The sequence below is a fragment of the Fulmarus glacialis genome, unplaced genomic scaffold (genome assembly GCF_000690835.1).
Source record: "Fulmarus glacialis isolate BGI_N327 unplaced genomic scaffold, ASM69083v1 scaffold6901, whole genome shotgun sequence".
Lineage (NCBI taxonomy): Eukaryota > Metazoa > Chordata > Aves > Procellariiformes > Procellariidae > Fulmarus > Fulmarus glacialis.
In genome coordinates, this window is record NW_009190816.1 from 98,877 (window position 1) to 123,323 (window position 24,447).

Genomic DNA, 24,447 nt, shown 5'->3' on the forward strand with positions numbered 1-24,447 from the left:
TCTCTCTACAAACCCTTCAGGAGAAGTTGAGATCCTAGGAACCGAGCACGTACCAGCAAAATGCCACTAGATGCAAAAAGACAAATTCTAGAGACGCTGGACGTAGTGTCACATATCTGCTCTTATTCAAAGACATTGGACCCCTGGGACTGAGCACCAAAGTGAAAATATCTACTAGAAAATTCATTAAAAGTAGGTTCAGCCTCAATTTTAACTTGAAAACTCATTTGCAGTCCTCCCTGTGTTTCTGAAGCCAGAAAACAATATCCACAAATGTTTCTGAAAAGCAGGAGAATCCTCTCGGTTTTGGCCTGGTATCTTTACATGTGTTGTGAAAAGGTGACCAAACATCCCAGGTAATGACGGGGCACGTGACGACGCAAAGCAGAATTCAGTGCTTCCCCTTCGCTGCTATTGAAACACTGCTCACTCCTGTCAGAATTAAAAATACCCAACGAACAAAAGCAATCTGAAAACTGCCCAAGCAGCAGATAGCAGAAACACGTGAGGAACACCCAGAAGCTTTGCGAGCAAAGCCTGGGTCCAGCTGGATGCACCCGTACTTCGCCTGCCAACCTGCAAAACTCTGGCTGCGAGGCCATCGCTCCTCGGGCGCATAACGCTTCTGCGCCACGTGGGCTGGCGTATGACTATCAGTGGGAGATTACAAGGTTTCCAGAAAACTGTTTTTATCTCTTGTCTCTCCCCTAATTATTTATTTTACGGTCCCAGATGATTACATTCTGCCTGTGTGTTCGTTATCATCGCGATCGAGCTGACTCCAGCCTGCCCGCAGGAGGGAGGGAGCGCACATTCCTATTGTCTTCTGATAGCCAGCTCTCCTCCCCGACCTCTCTGCTGAGCAATGCTAAAATGAAATGCTGAAACCCTCACATTCTGCAGCACAAAGGGAGATTAAAACACAGTTCTGAAAAGATAATATTCTACTGCTGCAATATATGTAGAGAGCGAAATCTGAAGCAGGCACTTCTTCATTAAATTTATTGCACCAGCAAGTATATTTCCCTCCCCATTATTGTTATATATTTAATTGGAAGGTACAGCTCTAGGGTTGCTCTGACTGACAGACACTGAACAAGCAGAACCTTGTGTTAACTTGGTTCAAAACCGTCAACTAATGCAGCTCTGGAAACGACCATTCTCAGAGAAAACAGTACCTGCCCTACCCATGCTACGTGAACAAGATCTGTAGTTCTGTGGTACATACAGAAATGTTAAACTTCCCCATATCTCAGTTTTCCCACCTGAGAAATGGGATCATTCCCCCAGTCCTTCACACGTGCCAGGGCTGCAGGGCAAGGACAGAGCAGGACTGGCTCTCCTGACCCCACGTACCGCCCCGGATCCAGGGTTTGGGCTGTGAATTGGACACAGCTCTCTCTTCTCTCCAGGGGACTTGGCACAGCCCCATTGCCCCGCTGTTTTATGGGGCATGGGAAGAGAAGAAGCTTGACCGTGTTAGAGATTATGACATTCGGCCACAAGAAAGTCTCCAGAATACAGGTTCCAGTCGTTTTATCCTCTCCACTTCTAGTATACTATATCAGCGTATAAATATCTTCTCTCATTGTTCCTTTCTTTTGGTGTATTTATGTAAGGAGGGGAAAAACAGACCAAGAAAGCAGCAGTTTCTCTGATGGAGCCGAACCCTTTCACTCCAACACACAGCTCCAAAACGACACAGCCAAAGGTAGCCCCAAGCACACAGCCTTGACTACCATTGCTAATACCAACCTATGCTAATACTCACTCAATTAGAGAACAAATCTTGGTATCTCAACGCCCACGCTAAATATGCCAACCTTACACCACAAAGCTACAGCAAATACCTGCACCCTTAGAGCCATGGATTGACACCATCATAACTGTAGCTGTGGTAGCTGAATCTTCACATTTCAGTGAAGGTGTAGACCATTTGATTGTCGCCATTACAGATGGGAAAAATTGTTACTTCCATTAAAGTGAAACTTTTACCTCAATTAAAGCGTAACCCCAACTGTCAGCTCACACTGAAACACTGCAGTACGGCTGCCAGCTCCAGCATTTGCAGATAAAACAGGCAGGGGTCACATTTTTTTGGCTAAGTTACAGCACAGAATTATAGTAAGTATATTCTGAGAGGTCCCATTTCTCTATTTGGTATTTGTTTAGATTTGTTTCCTCTATCTATATTTCAAGCCATTGATTGTATATAAGCATGTCAATTCATTAACAAATTTTGTCAGCTATTTTCTTTGGCACTAGAAATGGGTTGTTTCCCTGCTAAATTAATCCAGCTAGAATGTCATTTGCACACCAATCAGCGCTCCTATTCAGAAAGGTCAGGCAGAAAAGAAGAGAGAACTACTTCTTTTCTTTTAACCAAAAAAGAATACAAAAGATTTCTGAACACTAAGGCCTCATTGGAACAGGTCACATTAGTACTATGGATGAAGATGCCTATTGCCTACTTTTCAGTCGGAAGGAATACTGTTGGAACCTCCTCTGTCCTGGAGCTAAGCTTTCAAAGTGGCCTCCAATACAGGACCATTACCTCCCAATACATCCCTGGTACTGTGTCTCTATGTAGAAGTGGTAAACATGCAAGGGGGACAGTCAGAGATGCTCTAAACTTCTGGAGATCTCTGGGATTCTAGGGGATTTAAAGGATAAGGTGGAGACTTACACCATGGCCTGGGGTGGGTTTTGCCTCCTGATAAAATAGAAGAATTTTTACTGAGGGAATAAAAGGCAGCAATCTAACCTCATATATTCCCTTTTTTATATTGCTTTGTTAAAGGCTGTGTTATAAACCTGATGAAAAAGATCATAAAGTTATGGGGAAATGAATAGTGAACTCCGCTTCTCTAAACTACTTGAGCTTTTTCTTTCCATTTCCATGTTCCCCTGGACACTGCCAATGGCCCGTCAGCCACAACCGCACTGATCCACCCCCACTGCTCCCTCTGCAAAGCTGGTCAACGAATTCCCACCAGAAGCAAACCGTCCAGGACACACCTGAGATCCTGCCGATGCTGATGTCCTTATGGCAAAGCCATCCTACCGCCATACTTGCCCTCACATGCTCTCATAGAATCATAGAATCATTAAGGTTGGAAAAGACCTCCAAGATCATCGAGTCCAACCATCAACCCAACACCACCATGCCCACTAAACCATGTCCCTAAGCACCACATCTACATGTCTTTTAAATACTTCCAGGGATGGTGACTCCACCACTTCCCTGGGCAGCCTGTTCCAAGGCCTGACCACTCTTTCGGTAAAGAAATTTTTCCTCATGTCCAATCTAAACCTCCCTTGGCGCAATTTGAGGCCATTTCCTCTCGTCCTATCGCTGGTTACTTGGAAGAAGAGACCAACCCCCACCTCGCTACAACCTCCTTTCAGGCAGTTGTAGAGCGCGATGAGGTCTCCCCTCAGCCTCCTCTTCTCCAGGCTAAACAGCCCCAGTTCCCTCAGCCGCTCCTCATCAGACTTGTGCTCCAGGCCCTTCACCAGCTTCGACTTATTGACTTATCTCAGCTTTTTATCTTTATCTGCCATAGACTCAGGTATATACAGGAATCACCGTTGAAAAAGCTCGCTAACATCTGTTCAAAGTTATATTTCTTTGACATCATAATTATGACCTTTGTCAGCAAACCATTTAAGCATGAAATTAATTTTGAAAATAAGTAATTCCACTGACTTTACCTGGATTACTCATATGTTTAAAGTTAAAAGAACACTTAAGTACTTTGCTGTATACAGACCTATTTCTGACAGAGTGTAAAATGTTTCCAGTTACAGAAAAACAGCCAGTAGTCACATACCGTTCCGCTCTCCAACTCAGATTTAATCTTAGAGGGGTTTTGTTTCATTTACACAATAGTAAGCCTACTTTCCTCTAAGACCCACATGCTGCAATCAACTTTAAAGGAATTTATATGTGCATACATTACTGTCCCTCGCAAAAGAGCAGTGCATCAGTATTACTGATGTAATGCACACCAGTACAGTCAGCTGCTCTGAAGGGTGGTTTATTTTGCAGCTGATCGATGATTTGCTGATTCTGGAAATCTCTCCATATGACAAGTGTTTCTAAAACAGTTAAGGTACTACAGAGCTTAAGGTTCTCAAGAGTGCAATCATATTTTGCAACTAAATCGTAGGAAGAAATGTACTTGCAACGTAAGCTCGCTAGCAGGTTTTCTACTTGACTGACAAATTGAATTCACGGCAAATAATTTTGTTTCTGCAATTACGAATGTGCAATGCCCAAAAATTAATCACTTAAGTATTTAATGAATATGTACAAAAGTAAACTTAACAGCTGGAAACCATAGGGAAGACTTTAAAACCTACACTGTGAAGCTAGGTACCAGTAACTCTTCCAGAACTAACTTATAACATCTTGCCCAATACATATGAACACATCTTGCTGAGTCTAAATATCAGAAAACACCAAACTGACATTAAATATTTCCATAGATAACAGATGGTTTAACACATCAGTCCCCACTTGGGGCTGCCTAATGCAGCTGAATCATGTTTTGAAATATAACTCAAGGTTTGGAAAATCTCTAAGGTTTTCAATAAATGGAGTTTAATGTCAAGACTACTCAAAGCAGCTGTTTCTACTAACCTTGGAAAATCACATCCAGTTTTTTTTTTGCATGACCCAATGCAGAAATTATGTAATTTAGGGGTCCCAACCACCTCCACCCCCACCATTCTCCAAGGACTAACATGCTTTACATGAAACTACAGTAAAATAACAGCACACATATTAGAGCTTCATATGTGTTGTCACTTATTACTCAAGAAAAGATGTTTGTGTTTAGCGCTCTACTTCTACCTAAAGCATGCGGATTTAATGGCTGCTCCAATGCTCAGCATCAGTGCTTTCAAGATATTTGAGCTGCATATTTCACGCCGACATCAGGAAGATGGAGCAGGCTGGAGGAGACAGGGTCTGTATGCACATCTGCTGATCTTCTCTGCAACCTTGGAGACTCACGGGCAGGAGCCACAGCGTGAAAACATTGCTCCCTTCTCCATATATGCGATGACCTTCTCAAACCTCTGGAGTCCATAATCTACCCTAGGTGCAACCAGCCCTTATTCCCCATCCTCTGCACTGCAGAAATGCATTCTCTCATTTCTCTCCAGGGCATTATTTTTCACTCCATGAACCTGCAGGACCCCCTGGGAGGAGCAGCACGTCCCCAAACACCTCACCTCTGCTGCCACTCGCCTCCCCATGCCAGTGACAACATGCCCAACGCTGTCACTACAGGCAGAAGAAATGCAACCACCAAATTCCACAGAAAAGCACAGAGGTCTGGAGACTGTTTGCCCTGGGGAGCACAGACCAGTCACACAGACCGATGCACCGTGTTATTTACAGAAACAAGTTACAAACAGACCTACACACACACCCACCAAAGCAGCTTCTGCATGGACTTGCAACACTCAGACCATTATTTCTTCTGAAAATCAAAGTCAGTAATACGGGAGAAAAGGGAGAAATGATTTTGCAAAACCATGACCAACTTTTTCTGTAGTTTGGGATCTACAAGAATCCAAACTTGTATGCTCGTATGCTACAAATCCCAAACACAGGCAAGGCTAATTGTAGTGGTTTACAATACTACCTAGAAGATCCTGCTAAGATGAGGAACCTCATGTTGTTAACACCATACACAACTCTTCTAGAATGCAAATCTCCTGGTGAACACTCCACCATAGAGACAGGTAACTAGAAAATAGTAACTGATAAACACTGTATTTCTTAAGGAGCAGATCTCAACATCGCCAAATGTGGTTAGTCAGGCAGATACTCATAGAGTTAATTTACTGTACTTTCATGTCCTACTTGTAAAAGAGGTGGAGATTGCATCTTACAATTTTCTAAATCTGACTTTATTACAGGTACAAGAGAGTTTGGTATGTTCAGCAAGGCCTGTATTAGCAGTTTTATGTTCTTTTAATCGCTGACATGGAATGTAAATAGTTTCCTCAATTGCTGCATACTTCCCATTCCTGAATGAAGGCACACCCTTTGACAAAGATTAAAAGAATATAAAGTTAAATCCTTGTTTACTAAAGGAATTAAATCCTCCTCTGGTTACTGAAACAGAGCAACCTTATGCATGGGGGATCTACATATCCTTCAAGGATAGGAAATGAACAACTAAGGAGCATTAAAAATAGTGTAAAGAATGCTCAAGATTTGGGCCTGATGTTGAATAATAAAGTGAACTGGATTTTATCACAGTTGGGCAGTGTCAGGGGGTTCATCCAAATGACTGGAAATAAAAAGCGTTTTGCGTTGTTTTACTGTAGAGGACTAAAGGGGTGCCCCGTCGTTTTCCACTGAAGTTGTCCATCACCAGCCCGAGGCAGCATGTACCCGGCCTCCCTTGGACATCTGCTTTCACACGCACATTCCTTCCTCTTAACACATAAAGCTGCACCGCTTACATCTATGGTTTCTCTATTACAGTAAAAAAATATCTCTGCTGCTTTTATTTCACAGCAGGGAAACCTACAGAACACATAGATCCTTGCTAACGTTTATCCCTAGGCTGAGAGTGATCTTTGGTTTTCCTTTGACAAGCAGCTTGACATAGCTGTCCTGATCTGGATTCCCACAACAAATTATCGAGATGCTCTTAGAGGAAAAGCGGTTGAACAGTTGAAAAGGTAGACTAAGACTTTGATGACTTTGGTTCCGCTTGTCATGGACTTCCAGAGAAGTGACTTTATTTCTGTGTGGTTCTGTACCCCTTTGTGAAAAACCCTGCTGGGTTTCTGCCCATGGGACTGTCTCTACAGCAGCCCCTGGTATCCCGCTCTGAAAGCTTATGGACATGAGCAGGAGCTGTCAAGAGCACATAGAAGAAAGTGCAGTATTTACAGCCCACAAATAAGGTCTCAAGCTCAGCTTTGGTCACGGGCCTCGTGAACAGTACAAGCATCCCATCATTCTTGCTCTATAAGCAGTGTGCAAATACACACAATCCAAACTGGAACAAACCTCTCGTTAGGGGCCTGTTCCGTAAGGGACCAGTAGCAAACTTGGCCCCAGGTTACTTTTAAACCATCAATTTTAAAATTATAATCCTTCTCTGAGAACCTCCATTACAAAGCGAACATGCAACAAGGGTACTTACTCGTTCCTCTCCAGGCTGATGACTAGATGTTTACTTTCAGCTTGTATTACAAACTGCAGCAGCGCTGGGTGATTCTGAAAAAGGAAAACAGAGTTGGCTGAGTCCAAACCCATCTGGGCCCTGCTTGGAAGGAGCAAGCAGCTACAAAGAGAAGTGTTTGTGGTGTAGCAGCTCTTTAGCCGCAGCTCAGCGCGAACAAACATCGAGAGGCAGCACGGCGCTGTAGGATTTCACACCCAGGTCTTCAAGACGCCATGGCGTGCCCTTAAGCAATTGCATCGCTTCCAACTTTGCACATCAGAGACCACCTTGCCTGGGAAGATAAGCATAGTGATGCAGTACACATCAGTTCCAGGAGACATCTGATATAGTTTTGAATTTTCTCTTTTTCCTCTCCATATAATAGCATAACTACATTAAACACTAATATAAACGCTTATTAATGCTCAATCCTGCTGTACTATTTTTTAAAATGAGGTACAGGTAATCAGGTTTGGGCTTTGCATGGCCATTTTCAGTTTAAGATATCCATGTTCAAAGCCAGTACCTCCTGCATGAAGAGCAGACCTGCAGTGCAGGGATCACACTCAGCAGGGTGGCTCTAACAGAAACGCTTTTTCCCTTAAGGCTGAGCATGCCAAATATTCGCATGTAGAACTGCACGTGTGATCTAAGACCATCATGGAAACTAAACGTAAAGTACAGTCATGCTGAACTATTTTTTTCCCTATAAACAGCTAAATATTTTAATATGTATTTTAAACTTTTCATAAGGAATAATTAAGTTTTAGCTTAAAAAAAAAGAATTGGTCTTGGAGCAATTAGAAATATGGTCAACAGTTTCATCAAGTATCTCTGTGAGCACAATAGACAAAGTATTTGTACGTACACAAGTATTTAAGAGAATTTTCTAAACAAGACATCAACGACAGAGCACACAGAAATCCCAGTTGCACTCCAGCATGGAGCAGGGATCGGGACATCTGGATTGCATTTTCAGCACCATCATGACTGCGTGCAATCTTTGTATTGCCGTTCCCCTGATATAAAACAAGTTCATTTTCATCTCAAGCATCCGAAGGTAAATCCACTATTTTTTTGGAAGCTGTGAAAGAGCATCAGAAGGGTCTGGGGATCCGTTTGCCCTCGGAGGCAGGAGGGAGTGGAGGCTCAAACACTTGTTTGCAGAAAGAGGCACCTATACGGGCTCTTGAAACTGTACTTCAAACAAGAAAGCACAGTTTACGATATGCGAGTTACTCTTAATCCAAAAGCCTGAACTCACATACATTTTAAGACTGTTTACACTTAACTTACATTTCATTAAACAAACTTACTGGATTGCGAGACAGTATTTCCTTGTTTTGAAATTCTGACAGGAGCTCAATAAATCAGTTGTTCCTCTGTACACTCAATACGCTTTTCTGAAGATTTCTGTCAGCCAATTGCAGTACTGAAGCGGGGTAGTTTTAGGGTTATAGTATTTAATTGATTTATTGAGAAATGCGTCTGAATTTGTGATTGCCACAGCGGTGCCTTGATGGAGCCCCAGCTGCGTGGCAGTCAGAGCACCCCGCCCATGAATTGCAATGATTTTTAAATGATTTGGAAAATTGGAGATGTTTATTAAAAAGTGAAATTATGAGGAGGCTGTCATAGACTAAACAAAACTGTAATTTTGTTATAATAAAAAATAGCTGACAACTCCCCAGTGCTCTCAGACATTATTAAACACAGATTGTGACTCAGATACCACTGCGTTCTTCTAAGTGTCCTGCCCCGCTGCTCGTGCAAATTCAAACATGTTTTCCCTCTCCCCATGCAAAACAGCAACAATATTGAAATTCTGCATCTATGTGAACTTTGCAGAAACTGGATCCCACTAGAATGCTAAATAAATGTTTCAGACTATCCATGGCATTCAGCAAACACATGGGAGTCATTTATTGGCATGAATATTTAGAAGCAGTGTTGATTACCACTTTAATATCAGTGCATTGGTTCCAAACCCTGTAAGATATACATACTATAGAGTTTTGAGAGAGTAAAGTACAATTACAGTATAACACAGTAAATAATTAAGATATTGCAGTAGCACAAACGGATTCTTTTCAGCTAAAGGCCCTCTGTTAATATGTAAATGATAACTATGTTTATTCATGAGTCCACAGTGGTACTTATTTGACAGTCAATTGATGTTAATAAGTTGTAAAGTTTAAAAAGCAGCTGCAGAATAAAACAGACTGTTGCAAGACAAAAACATCTCTCAGAGAATTCTGAAAGCTGAAACTTCTTATTATCAAGCACAGCACAATGATGTCCCCGCTTAGGATGCTGGACTGCTTTGCATGACACCCAGGTTCAGATTCTTGCTTTACCATAGATTTTTCCTTCAAACAAATGGCTCATTTCCTTGTTTGCCATCTGGGAAGAGATGAAACTATACTTTTTCTTATTCTGACTGGCAGTCATAAGCATAAATACAGTAAAAATTACACACTGCTGAGGTGGTATGGTGATTGGAAACACATACGCACTTAAAACAAAACATTTCTAATGTGAAAGAAAAATAAATATCATTCAGAAAGGACGTTTTAGGTTTGTGGGGTGTTTTTTTCCCCCCCTTTTTGTAATGTAGACACTTGTGAAACAAACTCACATCTTTTAGTTTACTTTTTTTGCAGTGGTGGTGGAGTCTCCCCTAAAGTATTTGCACGGTTCTGCTACAAGACCTGAAAAGCTCATTTTGAATCTCATGAAGCACCGTAATACTCTCCCCTTACAATCAATATTTTCAAACCTGAGTTGCAAGATGAAATGGGAATTACTATAAATGCAGATGTTAGATCGCTGTTTTAGATTTTCTGTTTAGAATAATCGAAAAAGCATGTTGTGAGGGCACACACTGTTCTGCTCAGAACATTTCAGAAAGAACCACTTGTTATAAGTCTTTCTTAAGTACCACAAAAAATAATTTCCATGCTGACACCCACATTGATCCCTTTAAAATTATCAAATGTGAAAGTAAAGCGAACCTTAGGAGAGTAGCATTATTTAAACCATAATAAATAATTTTGCATGGTTCTACCTTCTTTTCTCTACAGACTTCTGTTTTCCAGTTCTTTCTACTCTCAAACTACGATTTGCTGCTTTCTTTTTGGCAATGGTTTTTGTGGCATAAGAGGAGATTTCATCAATGCACACAAACTGCTCCCCGATATCCTAAGAGGCAGAACTGACTTCAGGGTGATTGAAGTAGTACTCTCTGTAACTTTCCCCTCTTATTTACAGGATTTACTTTCAAAATCTACATCAAATTGTATCAGCAGAAAAGGAAAAGTATTTCCCCCATTAATTTGCTCCTTGCTTGTTTGCTTGCTGAGAGATGTTGGTTTGAACTGGCATTAGTGAAACTTAATATTCTGAAGGAAATTAGTGAAACAATAAGTTAAGGGCAAGCAAGAATTCTCTCTGATAAAGCAGATAAAAAACTGAATAAAGCACTACTTGAACAACTGGAAGCTGGTGAGACAGTAGCCTGTTTCTGAGTCAGAGAAGTTCTCTTGTTGTCTTACAATGGAATTAAAATCACTATGCACTACTAAAACTAGTTTAACTAGTACATGCTTTTTAAATACTATCAATTTTTTCCCCTTTTAAATCACATTGATCTCCAGATTTTCATATAGAAAGAGAAAAGAAAGGATGGTTTGGGGATTAAGGGCTTCCCCTGTGAACCTGGAGATGGTGTTGGGAGCCCAGCTCTACCACAGACTTGTATCTTGGCTGGGACAACGGCGTTTCATCGTGGGAAACAGCAAAACCCTCCAGCTCAGCCAAGCTGTTACACCTCACCTCTTTTTGTGCTTCACTTACCCCTTCTACCTCTACCAACTTGCCTCTGCAAAATGGACATGGCAATAGTTTTCATCCTCCTGTCTTAGTCTACTTAGCACGTAAACCGTTTTAAGGCATGCTTCCTAAACACAGAGGTGAGCAAATGGGCACCTTCCTTCTCGTGAAGGCATCAAGGCATTACAAGAACAGTGGCTTAAAACCAGCAATAACACTTTTTTTCCTTTAGTTGCTCATGTTTTATCACATCACCATGAATACCAAGACAGCGTCTCAGTAGCAGATTTTGAACTTCTCATACTCTCAGGGACTACTTTCTAATAATAATGATACGACAGCCTCAAAAAAAACCCAAAAAACAAAAAAAAAACCCCACTCTTTTTATGCCTGAAATACTAGTAGCTGTCCATTTGGAGTAGATTTGTTCACCTTGGTGAGATGCCCATTCTGGAATTTGAATACAAAGTAGTTGTCACTGAGCATATTTTTCTGCACAGTAATCTAGGAAAAAGTCTTAATCATTGCTGGATCATCTCTTCCTTTGGGCTGTGGAGTTGGCACGCACTGTGATCACACTGCGGTGCTGTGAGCTTTTCCCTTGATACTGACTGTTGAGATTGGGATAGAACACTTCACGTCATTTTGTATTACATTTGAAGAGACAGAAAACGGATGAAGTGGACAGTCCTAGTGCATATATCTTTGCAACTTCCTCTCTACAAAAGATAAAGGATTTTATTGGATTAAGATACATGAGTTAGACCAGCACGTACAACTTTAAATAAAAAAATAATTCTAGCAATTACATAATAGAAATAAAAGGAAATATCTATAGACAAGGGAAAAAATAAACTCAAAAAAGCAGCATTAATTCATTTGGAAAGAGAATGCATTTTCAGGTGTATGAGATGTCCAAGTCCAGTATTTGAGAACAGAGATCAGCACAAGAAATAGAACCAAAAGGGATAATTTTGCTTCTCTGGTTTCAAAGTTTTAAATTATATCCTAACATGGTAGGCTGAAATAGGCAGGTTTGTTTAATCCAACAAAGCGGTTTCCAGTCCCACCAGAGCTGCTATTAACTTCGCTAAAGCCAACCTTGCAACAGGGTCAACTTTGCATGTGTGGTCAAGTTGACCTACACCCACGAAGTGCCTGTCACACGCCAGGCCACAGTTTGCATGAACTGTCCTGACAGGTCACTGGTGGGACACTCCTAGTCTGAAATGGCAAGATGGTAAGGAAAAAAATAATTATAAGGAGAACTATGGATTGCAATTAGTTGTATGCAACAAAGCTCCCAACGTTCAACATGGACCAAAAATAAAAACGCAGCAAAAACTCATAGACTGTCACATTTAATAATTAGTTGCCTGGCCTTTAGTTTGAAGTAAGAGAAAACACATCATCAGTGACAACCACAGGATAAGAGATTATGGAAGCTGCTCCAGCCTTGCACGAAGCTTGTCATCGCTGTACCAGACCATAGCAACAAAGTACAATTTTCCCATAGGATGCATAAAGAACATAGAGATGCAAGAGACGAGTGTCATTTATTTTGACCAGCAACCGCAAAGCCAGCCTGGCTCTGATATGTACGTGGTCGTGGATGGTAGCTTAACACAGCGTTATACAAGGCAGTTGGATGCAGAAGCAAATCAGTGTTTGCTTATGAAAACAGTGAGAGGAATAGTGAAGAGACATCTCCATAATGTGGAGAAACCAGAATATGTTTCTGAAACTTCAGCGTGTATTTAGAACGAAACTAAATACATAGCTCATTCCTGCAGAAATTACCTACTCACAACTGGCCAAAGACAACCGACGAGGACCGTTGCCTTTCGGTTACCTGGTTTCCCCCAGCATTAACACACGTCGATGATGTGATAGTCAAAGTACTCTACCAGGGGATAATTTGGGAGTATTTTTTTAATCCAGAGTCTTAAACTATGCAAAAAGCATCAACATTTACTCTAAGGATAAGACCCTATTTACTTTCTCCTCTATGCTCCTGAAAACAGAAATTCCAACACAAAAGGGTCATAAGTTTATGTTATCTCTTAAGCATAGCTCTGGAAATGAAGGACTTTTGAGATACGTCAGATAGTTACATTCCACACAGATCTAGATGCTTTTTCTTGTATCTGAAGAGCTAACATCAGGAATTAGAAATCGCATAACTGAGGAAAGAGTACATTATTTCCAGAAGGGATAAATTCTATGCCATTTTCTGCTATCTATATGAAAATACCTTTTTATCCCCTTATTTATCACACACTCATGTTCTATGTTGGTGCCTTCACAAGCTAAAAGCTATGTTTATAGGTGTCAGATCTTTGGGCTGATATTACTCCTCTGCTATCTGTAATACACAAAGAGGGAAAAGCTGGGAAATCTATGAGAAATAAAGCCACCTAGGGAATCTTACCATGATAACTGGAATTCAATCCCACAAATGGAAGCTGCCTACAAAGTATATACATTTAAGATAATTACAATTGGCAATGAATACTATAAATTGCATGCATTGCTTTTAAATCAATAAGTATTTCTTCCTTTTCTTTTGGCTTTAGTTGAGAAGCGAACACAAGAGGCTATATTTCTTGCAAACACCTCCAAAACTAAGTGATATTTCACGCGGACATGAAAAGTATAAACATTTAATTCATATTGTTTTGCAAGTTCCTGAGGGCAGTGAATTCAGCTGTGCTTTCCTTACTGTCAGATGACAAGCATGTATCCCTGTGGCTGTATATAATGAGTAGCAACAAAGAGAACAGAGTGTTTTGCAGTTGTTTTTTTTTTTTTTTAAATGGCTTAGCAAAGAATCACAGCCCCTTAACAAATCGGCTGAGCCACTCCAATAATGTAAGAAACCAAAGATCTTCCAAGTTTGTTCCCAACTTTAAAATAAAGTCATTCTTTGAACACAGAATGATCATACTCTTCTCTTTCTTGCTGACTGTACAAATAGATGCAAGATTCTTCTACCTGGAAGGCATAATTTCTAATCTAATTTTTTTATCTTCTCTTTGCCCCTTTCCTGGCTTCCTCACAGGAATAGAAAACTCCACCATGGAGCTCAGGTGACATGCATGAAAGAGGAGCAACAGGACAACCTTGGGAATGACCCAAATTCAGCAGGCTTCTCTTCATAAGCTAAAAAGATTTTCAATTAAAATTAAAAAAAAAAAATAAAAAAAATGTTTAGGCGCGCTGCATCTCTACCACTGGCAGCCCCAGCCTCTGGCCATCAGGTTATTTGGCAACATCTGCTGAAGCTCCCATGAATCCCTGTGAAGGGCTTTTTAAATTAACAGTTCCTTGCTCACTGTTGGTGTCCCGAGATCCCTATCCAGAGTTAAAAATTCAAGCAAATAATGCTCAAGAAAGAGGAAACTGGGAAGCTAATTGTGCCAGACCAAAATCAATAAAACTACACAGCTCTAGCACACAGTTTCCTGGTTTCCATGCAGAAGTACAAAGCTAATGACTACTCTGGGAAAGGGAAAGCATGCTTACAATCTAGCTACATCCTTTTTGTGTGGTATTCCTGATTTACATTTTTGTAAAATTAAAGAATAACCTAGCTAAAACATGTTCAAAATGTCATAACATTATGGATCAAATATTTCAGGAGCAAATCCAAAATAATCAGTTTGATGTTTTAAAGAAATATGCATCTTCCGAGGCTCAGTTGTTATGCTATGAACTTATGTGGTGTCAGTAAAAAGTCAGGCGTGAAAGCTGAATTCAACACTTCTGCCGCATTTTCATTATCAGGCACTGAATGAAAACATATTTGTGTGCATTTGGCCAGCTAAACAGGGATTAACAGAAAATTCACAACTTTATCCATTAAAAAAAGAAAAGTAAAATGTGTTCTTTCTTTCTTTTTAATTAAACGTAAGCAGAGCAAATAGGGCAGCCTTGGTTTTTAAAACAGCTATGCAATTATCTGCTGAACTATATTGGTTAAAAATAGGTCAAAATCAATACTCCCTTTTCAGGACGAGCTTTGAAACGAAAGTCTTTCAAAGATTCCTAAAGACAAGTTCAGAGAACAAACAGTAGTGAATTATGAAAAAGGGGGACTGGTGTTGCCAACACTTTGAAAAAGCCGATGGAGAGCGAGCTCCGCTATCCTCTGTTTCAGGATGTGGTTTGGGAGAAGGATGCGTGCTCTAACACAAACCAGCCAATGCGAGGTATTGAAGCCCTTCCTGTATCTTTGCAGCAGGATGGATGCAAACCAACATAAACCAACATTCGGTGTGTATTTATTACACTTCTCTGCGTGCCTGATGACCTGCAAGGAGTCTGCTCCGCATCTGGGAGCGGGTGATTCGTTAGATTCACGAATCACAAAGGAAGGAAAATGCAACAACATATGGTTTTGACTGAATGGAAATGACTGCACCAAACTGTGAACTCAATTTTGTATTAAGAACAACTAATAAAGATAATAAAAAAATACGTATGTGCTTTTAGCCAGCTCTCCTTTATGGCAACGTATCCCAAACAGACCCCCGCCTAAGGTGCTGCCTCCCATCTCTTTGAAGGACTACCTCCACCAAGCTATCTAAGGCCACCAAATTTTGTCATGCAGATACTGACCTGAGTTCATGGAGCACAGGACTTTCTACCCAGACCATCAGTAGAATTGGCAGGTCCTCAGCTTGGAAGCAGGTCAAGAGCAGGAGTGCTTTTTAATCCGAGTCTGATGGAGGGGTGTGTTTGCTATCACAACCCGTTCCCTAAACCGGCCGGAAAGACCGTGCCCTGCCTGTCCTCTGACACGCTGCGACCTCGCCGAAGAGGTCGGGCAGGAGGTTGATTGCATCTATGCAGATTTTAGCTTTTTGAAAGACCTGCAAGTAGAAAGGCCTTTTCAACAGTAAAAAAAGACTTGTTGACTTGAAAAGTCTGGTTAAAAGACTGGTTACAAAAATAAATCCTCCCCTATATTGTTTTTCCTTGTGCTGCCCCAAAAGGTTAAAATAGAAATGCCCACAGCCCCGTAAGTCTCTGGGGGGGTGTCTGCATTGTCTTAGATTCAGAAAAGGCAACTAGATACCACACAGCCTTGGAGGGCCGAGAAGCACGCGGCAGCTCGTCCTCCCAGTGCCTGCTGAGCCCTCAGGTCTGCTCCTGGCAGCCTTTTGCTATCACCTGTGGACGATGATGGGTCACTGTTAGAGAGATGTTTAACACCTGAAAAGTTCAGGCCCAACATCAGAAATCTTTCCCTGACTCAAAAACAAACTAAAACCTGGCACAGGAATGAAATAACCTGGAATTTGCTCAAAGTAAACCCATAGTCATTATACAGTATTTACACTGTACGTACGAATCACAACTGTTCATTTTGCTATCAAACAGATGGGAGCAAAAAGTACCTCATTGTTGGAATACATTATGTGCTGCTTAAACAATGCTTTGTGGAAGGCTGTGCAAAGAAAACAAACATGTCTGTTCTGTAGTAAAGTGTTACAAAACAAAACTTAATAGAGCTGGCAGCTAGGAAGCAATTGCAATGGGTCTGGGTAGTCTTAGTTATTGAACAGAACTCGTTGTAGACCGTCCTTTGCAATTTGGGTAATTATAATGTGAATGAACAGCTGTTGATATTTGCCAATTTAAAATGTACGTGAACTTCTTTGAGGACTGTGCCATGTAGATTTAGTAGATCCCATCTGAGTTTAAAACTACGCATAGCTTTAAAAGTAAAATTCCTCCTCTTTGTAAGGACACTGGGGACTGTGACCTCCTTTTACTGGAAGGTCGATTACAACATCGTATTCTTCCAATGCACTCAAAAAATCAAGGTCAAGCATGGACTGTGTCAAAGACTGACTAGCTACCCGCTGTCAGTATATTTTATGCACCTTACTCCCTTTGTCCTGCCATACTTTCTGTGAGTATTCCCATCTAATAGCTCTACATTTTACCACCCACACATCCACGGTGGTTTAACAGAGCTGGAGCTGAACAGCAAACCTGACCCTCTTTAGAAAGGTCTCTTCTCTCCTTCTATGCATGTAATTATTGCAGCATACGTTTGTGGGGAACCCACAGTGTGCTGTGTGCACTGTGGGGGCTAAGAATTATGATAACTACTTCTAAGTTCCCAAAGACATGAAATGACACGTCTTCCAGATTATATCAGAAAATGTCCTCCGCAGTGGGAGTTGTCTGGCGTGATGAGGAGGGCACAAGCAGATGAGCTCCGTGAATTACGCGTGGCGATTGTATGCACAATGTATTTGTGTATGCTGGGGAAGCAGCAGATCAAGAGAACTGTGTTTCAGGGCCGATGGCAAATTAAGTTCATTCTGAACTGTGCCCATTACAGACATTATCTGAGCCACCTGCCCACACTCACGTCCTTTGTGTCACCTGCATCCTCAGAGCCTCCTGCGAGTGCGACAGTCCCAGGATGGAGGTTTCTCCCCATCCATACAGAAGGGTTACAAAGGCGTTGAAGAGCAAAAATGAAAACCATAGTCAGCCCCCTCCCAATATTTCCATGCTTCAGCTAACTAACACGCAAAGAAATAATGAAAAATACAGTAGTAATTGTGTCCACCGAGCAGCAAACTGAGATGGCCACCCATTTCACTGAACTGAAAGTCAACTCGGAATGCTTCAAGAAAGCCCATAAATTATTCTATCACTGAAAGAGGATTTCAGATGCTTTTTGTCTCCCGTCAATACAAATCTGGCTGGGCTCAGTAAGTTATATTAAATGCACATGTATCTCCTTCAAGCCACATTTCATGCTCTCCAAACATCTTTCTCTAAATTAGATCCTTTCATATTCCTTGAAAAGCTCAGTTCTTAATTAGGAAAGAGTTCTGATTTTCCATTTTCATTAATTCATTTGATTTCAAGATTTTGAAGCCAGAATAATTGCAACTAAATGAAACTTATTGAAAGGCAAAAAGATACAATCAGTTTCAGACAATGAGAAATTTAAGAATTTTTTTAATGCAAGAAAAGGGTAGGTCTAAATGTCCTGGCTAAACTGAATCCTTGACAATGCAACAATCTCCAGAGAAGCAATGATATATATTTTGCTTCTCTGAATGAACTCGGAGGGTTGGCTAGATTAATGCTTAAATCACTTAATTATTTGGCTTAATTCACATGCTGTTCTTCACTTTCAGATCCCTCCCGCTCCCCTCCAATCACGCTGCTCCACTGCACCAGGTCTGTGCCAAGATCTCTGAGCTCAGACTTCATTCTCTCTAAACATCTTTTCATATTATGTGGCTCAGATTAAATCTTCTTCGCTAATTTGTTATTGCAATCACAGATGTGCTTCTGGATTCAAGTTCCCTTTTGCATCACAAATACTGGAATGCAAACCAGAAGTGAGGAGTCGGTATCTAATTTCCACTCTTTCAAACTGTAATTTGTCTCTGATGATCTTTTGAAGATGACGAATGAGTTATACAAAGAGAGATAAAATATTAATTTTTTTTAAACTAATGGAAGGGGAGATATCACCCCAGTCTTGGGCTACTCAAGATAACTTGACAAACTTTCCAAAGCTGTACTTCCAAGACACATGAATCATTTTTATATCCTGGAATGTGCCTTAAGAGAAAGAAGGATCTGAAGATTTCCTAGTAAAGCAAATGATACTGCAAACCTGTGGGCAGCATCTCACATTTTTCTACTTAATTAGAAAGAGGCTTTACTTACAGATACCCCATCTATACATCTACATTCTCATAGAAAATAAATGACACAAAGTAGTGTGGAAAGCTCAGAAAACTAATCTAAGAAAGTACTCCCTAGAACAAAAACATATGTTTTATTCTGAATGATACCCAGAGATTTAAAGTATTAATGACCAGCATATTTCTTGCCACAAAGGCAAAGACAAAACACAGATGAAAATGCCATTACCATTGATATATACACAAAAAACTGTAACCAAAATGTATCTATTAATTATAAAATACATTTAAAAGATATCTAACTAGATTATAGAAGGCCAATACGCATCTAATTCCTCCTGTAGATAATTTGCTTAAGTATTTTCAATTGCTAACTGAGCTTATCGAAAATCTGTTTCATTTCTTATTACTCATAGGTTCAATAAGAATAAGCTATATAAGGTATTTCTAGAACAAGCTCTCTCATGACATATTACATAAACTTCTGGGTCTAAAAAATAACCCCTGTGTCGCGGTTATATAAATTGATATTAAAGCTCAGCAAAGATCTGCTTTACACTAAATCATCTAGAAATAGCACACCCTTTCTCCATTGAAGGGCATGAGGTAAATAACTGAAGAGGAGGTAAAAACAGATAATCAATTACTTCAGTTGGCTTCAGGGTTAGTGCTGAAATTTTCAGCCCCTTAGAGAAAAAGCAAAAATCAATATAGCACAGTATTTTGAGATAACAAAGAAAGAAACATCTCAAAGGCATTTGCAACATGTGATAAAAGTATAAAGAAAAGTCCGCTGTCACCTTCAGCTGCTCTACCACACAGTGTAAACGAACAAAAATATTCCTGTTTCTTTGCTCAACTGACTGCACAGGGTTAGAAAACAGAAAAATGAAAATTCTGCAGAAGGCTCATAAAATTACCCAACCTCAGTCTCATGGACCAATGCAACAAAACAGAAGGAGCAAGAATATTTTTCAGTTCAGCCAGTGGATGCTGGAGTCAAATACCCATAGGGACTGTGGGAAAATAGACCTGACAGTAGCTTTGAAATTATGGAAGAAAGCAGCAGTTGTTCGTGCAGCTAAAAGATGCGGAGCAAGTGGAGTTATATGCTGCAAACTCTCTTTTAACTGTTCTTTATGTAACCAGACCTCTTTCCAAGATCTGCCTGAGCAAAACCCAGGCTACCAGAGCATCCCATCATGGGAGAAGCCTGACTGACTGCCTTTCTGGACAGCTTTCAGTTACCTTTATGTTAACATATCATTCAAGCATGTATTTACAACGTTTCCCCCTCTTCTTGTCACTCCATTATTTGTATGAGTCCTGCTCTATTTTGCCTGCCTTCCCCAATACCAGAAGCCAGTGAATTAGCACAGGTAAGAGAGAATAATAAAGATTGTCTGAGACAAGTCTATTTTATGCGGTTTTGCCTGAGGAAATCCAGTAAAGCTCTGACAACACACCGATTTAAATGTTGGTGATAGTCTCAAATTCTGTTTCTTTTTTCAATTTCAGAGATTTTTTTTTTTCCTCCCAGGATTAAATCCCAATGGAAATTTAAATACAACAGTTTCCCCAGGGATGGGCTATGATACATGGAGTATTTAGGCATTTGCACTAGATGAGTTGTGTGCCATATGCTGTTGAATTTCCATCAGCTTTGGAGATTTATTGTCTTCTGAGGGAAAATCCTCACTTTTAGACACAGAGGAGCCTTCCTTTTAGACCTAGAACTACAAACCAACTATCCTTTGTAGCAACAAAAAAAAAGGGCAGATAAAATGAAAACAGAAAAATCGTATTTTCCAGCTTAGCATTGGGAAGAGTTGGTAACCACAAGAGAGATATATCACTGAGGAGCACTGAGTGAAAAAATCTGCTGAACACCTGAAAATTTCTAACAATAGGCCAACCACAGCATTATCTGCCCCAAACACACCACACACTGCATCCCATCTACTTCCTTCATAGCTACTGACACAGAACTGCAGAAAAGATACTGAAAGGAAAAAGAAAAAGACTCACAACCAGCTCTGGACTGAACATGTTTTCATTCAGATGATCCTTCAAAAAAAAAACATCCCCAAAGCCATCACCATGTCTCTGTTCACTGCTAATTAAAAATAAGACAGCTCTGCAACACAGCCCACGTGATCTACCAGGACTTTACAACCCGAATGTCCCAGAATGTGTTTTGAATTACTTCGTGCTTATTGTAAACAGTTGAAATTGTCATCTCAGGATTTGGTCTATTTATGATGCACTGCAGTTAAATCCTCTCCTCCCTTCCCCCTGCCTGAAAATCTTTTGAAGCTTTGATGCTTCTCAGAGTAACAGATGACACAGATACGAGTCTGCTGCTGCCACCCAACATTGTTTATGGCATTATACTCCCAGAAAGCCATCGAAGCTTGATTATACTCCCAGAAAGCCTCTGGTGAAGCCTGATTATTTCTGTTGTAACAAGTTTTCCATAAAATCCAGAAAGATATACAAAAGGGACTTCACCCAGCTTTCAAAAGATTAATCTCCCCATGCACGTTTTGTTTACAATATTTTATAGCATATAATTCGGAAAGAGGCCATAAGGAAAAGTGCTACTACAGGGCACAGTCAGCAGTTCACATGGACACTGTATTTTTTCATAACCTGTCTCAACAGAATGGCTTATACCTCTCTTTCTTGAACCTCCAAAATTCCTCCAAGAAAGGATTTCCTCAGGCTATTACTGTTTTCTAAAACTATCTTGCATGTTCATAAGAGCCTCTACCACTGCTGCAACCCAGCGCCTATGAGGCAGAGATGTGCCACTCCACCCATTTACAGATGAGCAACTACAGCACGGAGAGGCTAATTGATTCGTCCATGATTACAGGGGAACTCTGCAGCACAACACAAAATTTAACAGGTCCTTCCAGAGCTGTAACCACTTCCTCCCTAAACCAAACCTCTTCAGGTTATAAATATCCCAACCTCCATGGCATCCTGAGCCGCCTCTGTGATTTCAGTGTCTGTCTGTGAATTAATAGTAAAATTTAAAAGAGCAAACAAAAGGCTCAGCTTCTGCTAGGGCATTTTCTCTTTGCCCAGTTGAGACAGGATTATAGTTAATGTTTTAGTTGTCTATGTATTATTTAGAGTCTGGTTCTAAGTTGTGCAAAACTAGTAATTAGAAGAGAAAGAAAAGCTATGGGGCAACAAAGGCATCCTAGGCAAGAAACGGAAGTGTTCCCTATGAAGTTTTCAGTATTTAAAAACTCAGAAAAATCCAAGTCTTATTCTTCGAAATGTAGAGATGGCAAAAGTTTGCAAAGCAGGTTTTTATAAAGGAGAAAGATTGGTCTCCACTTTACATCTAATCAGAGAAAATATGGCTTATGGGACCTCAGGGGTTCCTGCCCCATGTCAGGATCAACTATACCTCTCTCATTAGCAGCTGTTTCTCTGGCTTTTCTGAAAATTAAGTGCACTCTGAGAGAGTTCAAAGCTTCCCTTCCTCACTATATGCATGTAAATACATCCTTTTCTCATTATCTTCATTATTGAGCTCTTACTTGCTGCCTTGTAAGGCCATTCTTCTCGGCCCTGCTAGACGGGGAGCATATCTAACAGTGACACAGAAACTAATTACTCCCTCTTACTTTCCTGCAGCCATTTACATACTGGAAGATTTATTATGTCTCCGCCCAGCCTCTTCTTCTCTAGACTGACAGTCCCAGCTCTCTGGTCCTCACCGCGGGCCATGGTTTCAGACCTCCAACCATTCCCTGCACTCCTTGTGTTCTCCCCAGGTGACCTCTCTCATTTATTTTAATGGCTGTTCTCCTTCCCGGTAATTATTCAATGAGGATCTAGGATGAAACACGTACAGTCTCCAGGGCTGCAGTCTCCTGTGAGATCCAATGCCTCAGTGGCCTGATCCACAGCCTCCCACCTACACTCATGGGTACTCCAACCACTAGGTTATTAATGAACAGGTTTGCACCCCACTGTTGCTCTTGAGCCATTCAACACTCCTTTTTTTTTCAGAAAGCGAGACGTCCAACCTTTCATTGAGGTATGCACCTAAACTACTGAATTACCATGCCTTTACAGTCCTTAAAAAAAAAAAAAAACCACCTTAATGCTGCACTGTGTTGCATATTTAAATGAAATTCAACAACATGAGTGTATGAAACTTTGCCTGTCAAAACATGACATATTGCACCAGACTTCTGGGTTTTGTACTCCTGAGTCATACAAGTTAGCAGAATGCAAAGAGGAAGGCTTCTGGAAAGGTTCATTAGTATCTCTATAAATAGCAAGTGTTTGCCAGATATGGGTACCACTATGTCGTATCGCAAAGTGTCAGCGAACACAGTATGTTTAGGACTTTGAAGCACAGGAACAAGCCAGAGGCTTCTGGCAGGTTTAAAAGTATATACAGTCTTTTTGGAAAGTTTCATCCAGGCTCATCAACATACAAATAGAGAAGAGCTCTGCAGGGGTTCCTCCTACTGTGCTGATCTCCTGAGATGATGAGGGAAGGAGCGTTTTAGAGCCGTATCACAAAGCTTGAATAAGAAGTCTTGCACACCAGAAGACTGAAGAATTTTGGAGAGGAACTCAGATGGACAACTCGTTGAGGTGCACAAGAAAATAAAATTTGAGGACTGAATAAATTGGTTACACTTAGACAAAGAATTAGGAAGAACAAAGATTCCACATGTGTACTCATTCCCTGAGGGACTCCTGAGCAACTGGCTCTGAACTGCCTTAGCTGAGGGATGCTGCATTATTCCCTCAGACAACAGTTATTTGCTTTTACATAGACACTCTGTTTTTAAAGAAACCTAAACTTCATGATACATTTGATAAAGAAGGTATATCAACTGCCCTCCCAAAACAACTCAATCAAATTTTAGTTAGCAAATCAAAATTCACAGATAAGAATACCGTGCACACACAAACTTTACCTTAGGCTAAATACATGGGACAAGTTATTTCCTTTCCATGTATCAAGTCTGGGACGGTGACATTGCGTGAACAGACAAGATACGGCTCCCTAAAATTGAAGAAGCAAATTTGCACATTCCGAGAGATGCAGAGGAATGATTTTGTGGGATAGGTAAAGACAGCAATAAATTGCCATGTGACTTGATTTTATGCTGAATAAATTTCTCACTAGCTCACGGTAGACTGTCAGGTAGACAGCACACCAAAAGAACAGATGATGAAATTTCACTATTGCTCTTGAGGAACTTCTGAAAAGTTCTCACTGCTATGGCAAGAAAATATACACATATAATATAAAAATATAGAATGTAAAAATGTAAAATGGCACAGTGGCTGCTGAAAAAACAAAGCGTACCATGGTATTTACAAATCATTTGGCTTGATTGTGATTGTTAAGGTAAGAATTCACGTTCAGCTTAAGTAACATACCTTGGTGAGACACAGCTTTGTGTTTTACCAGTGATACATTGATTCGCCTTTCACTGAGAAAGATAAAGATTTTGCTGAAAAAACAAACCAACATTGCCTTTGAAGACTTCCAGCAGAGACTGGACTCTTCGTCTAACTTGTTTAGTAATGAAGACTGTGAAGAATTTTTTGATATTTCTGTGCAAAAAAAATTATTCAATCTCCCTTTGTTACCTGCCCAAAATTATTAGAATTATAGGAAATACTGTTCAGCTCTAACACATAATAATGGGGGAGCCTCACAAGACACTTATTTCATA

General features: G+C 40.5%; 1 protein-coding gene across 1 annotated transcript in view; it reads right to left on the reverse strand.

Annotated features, from left to right (window-relative positions):
• The window catches only part of LOC104083075 (disintegrin and metalloproteinase domain-containing protein 12-like), a gene marked incomplete at its 3' end in the record, with an annotated part of 135,807 nt that overhangs the window by 98,408 nt on the left and 12,952 nt on the right, over window positions 1–24,447 (reverse strand). The window contains exon 2 of the mRNA XM_009586439.1: window positions 7,179–7,252. Within this exon, the coding sequence (XP_009584734.1) occupies window positions 7,179–7,252 (74 nt within the window). The remainder of the gene's footprint in view (window positions 1–7,178; window positions 7,253–24,447) is intronic.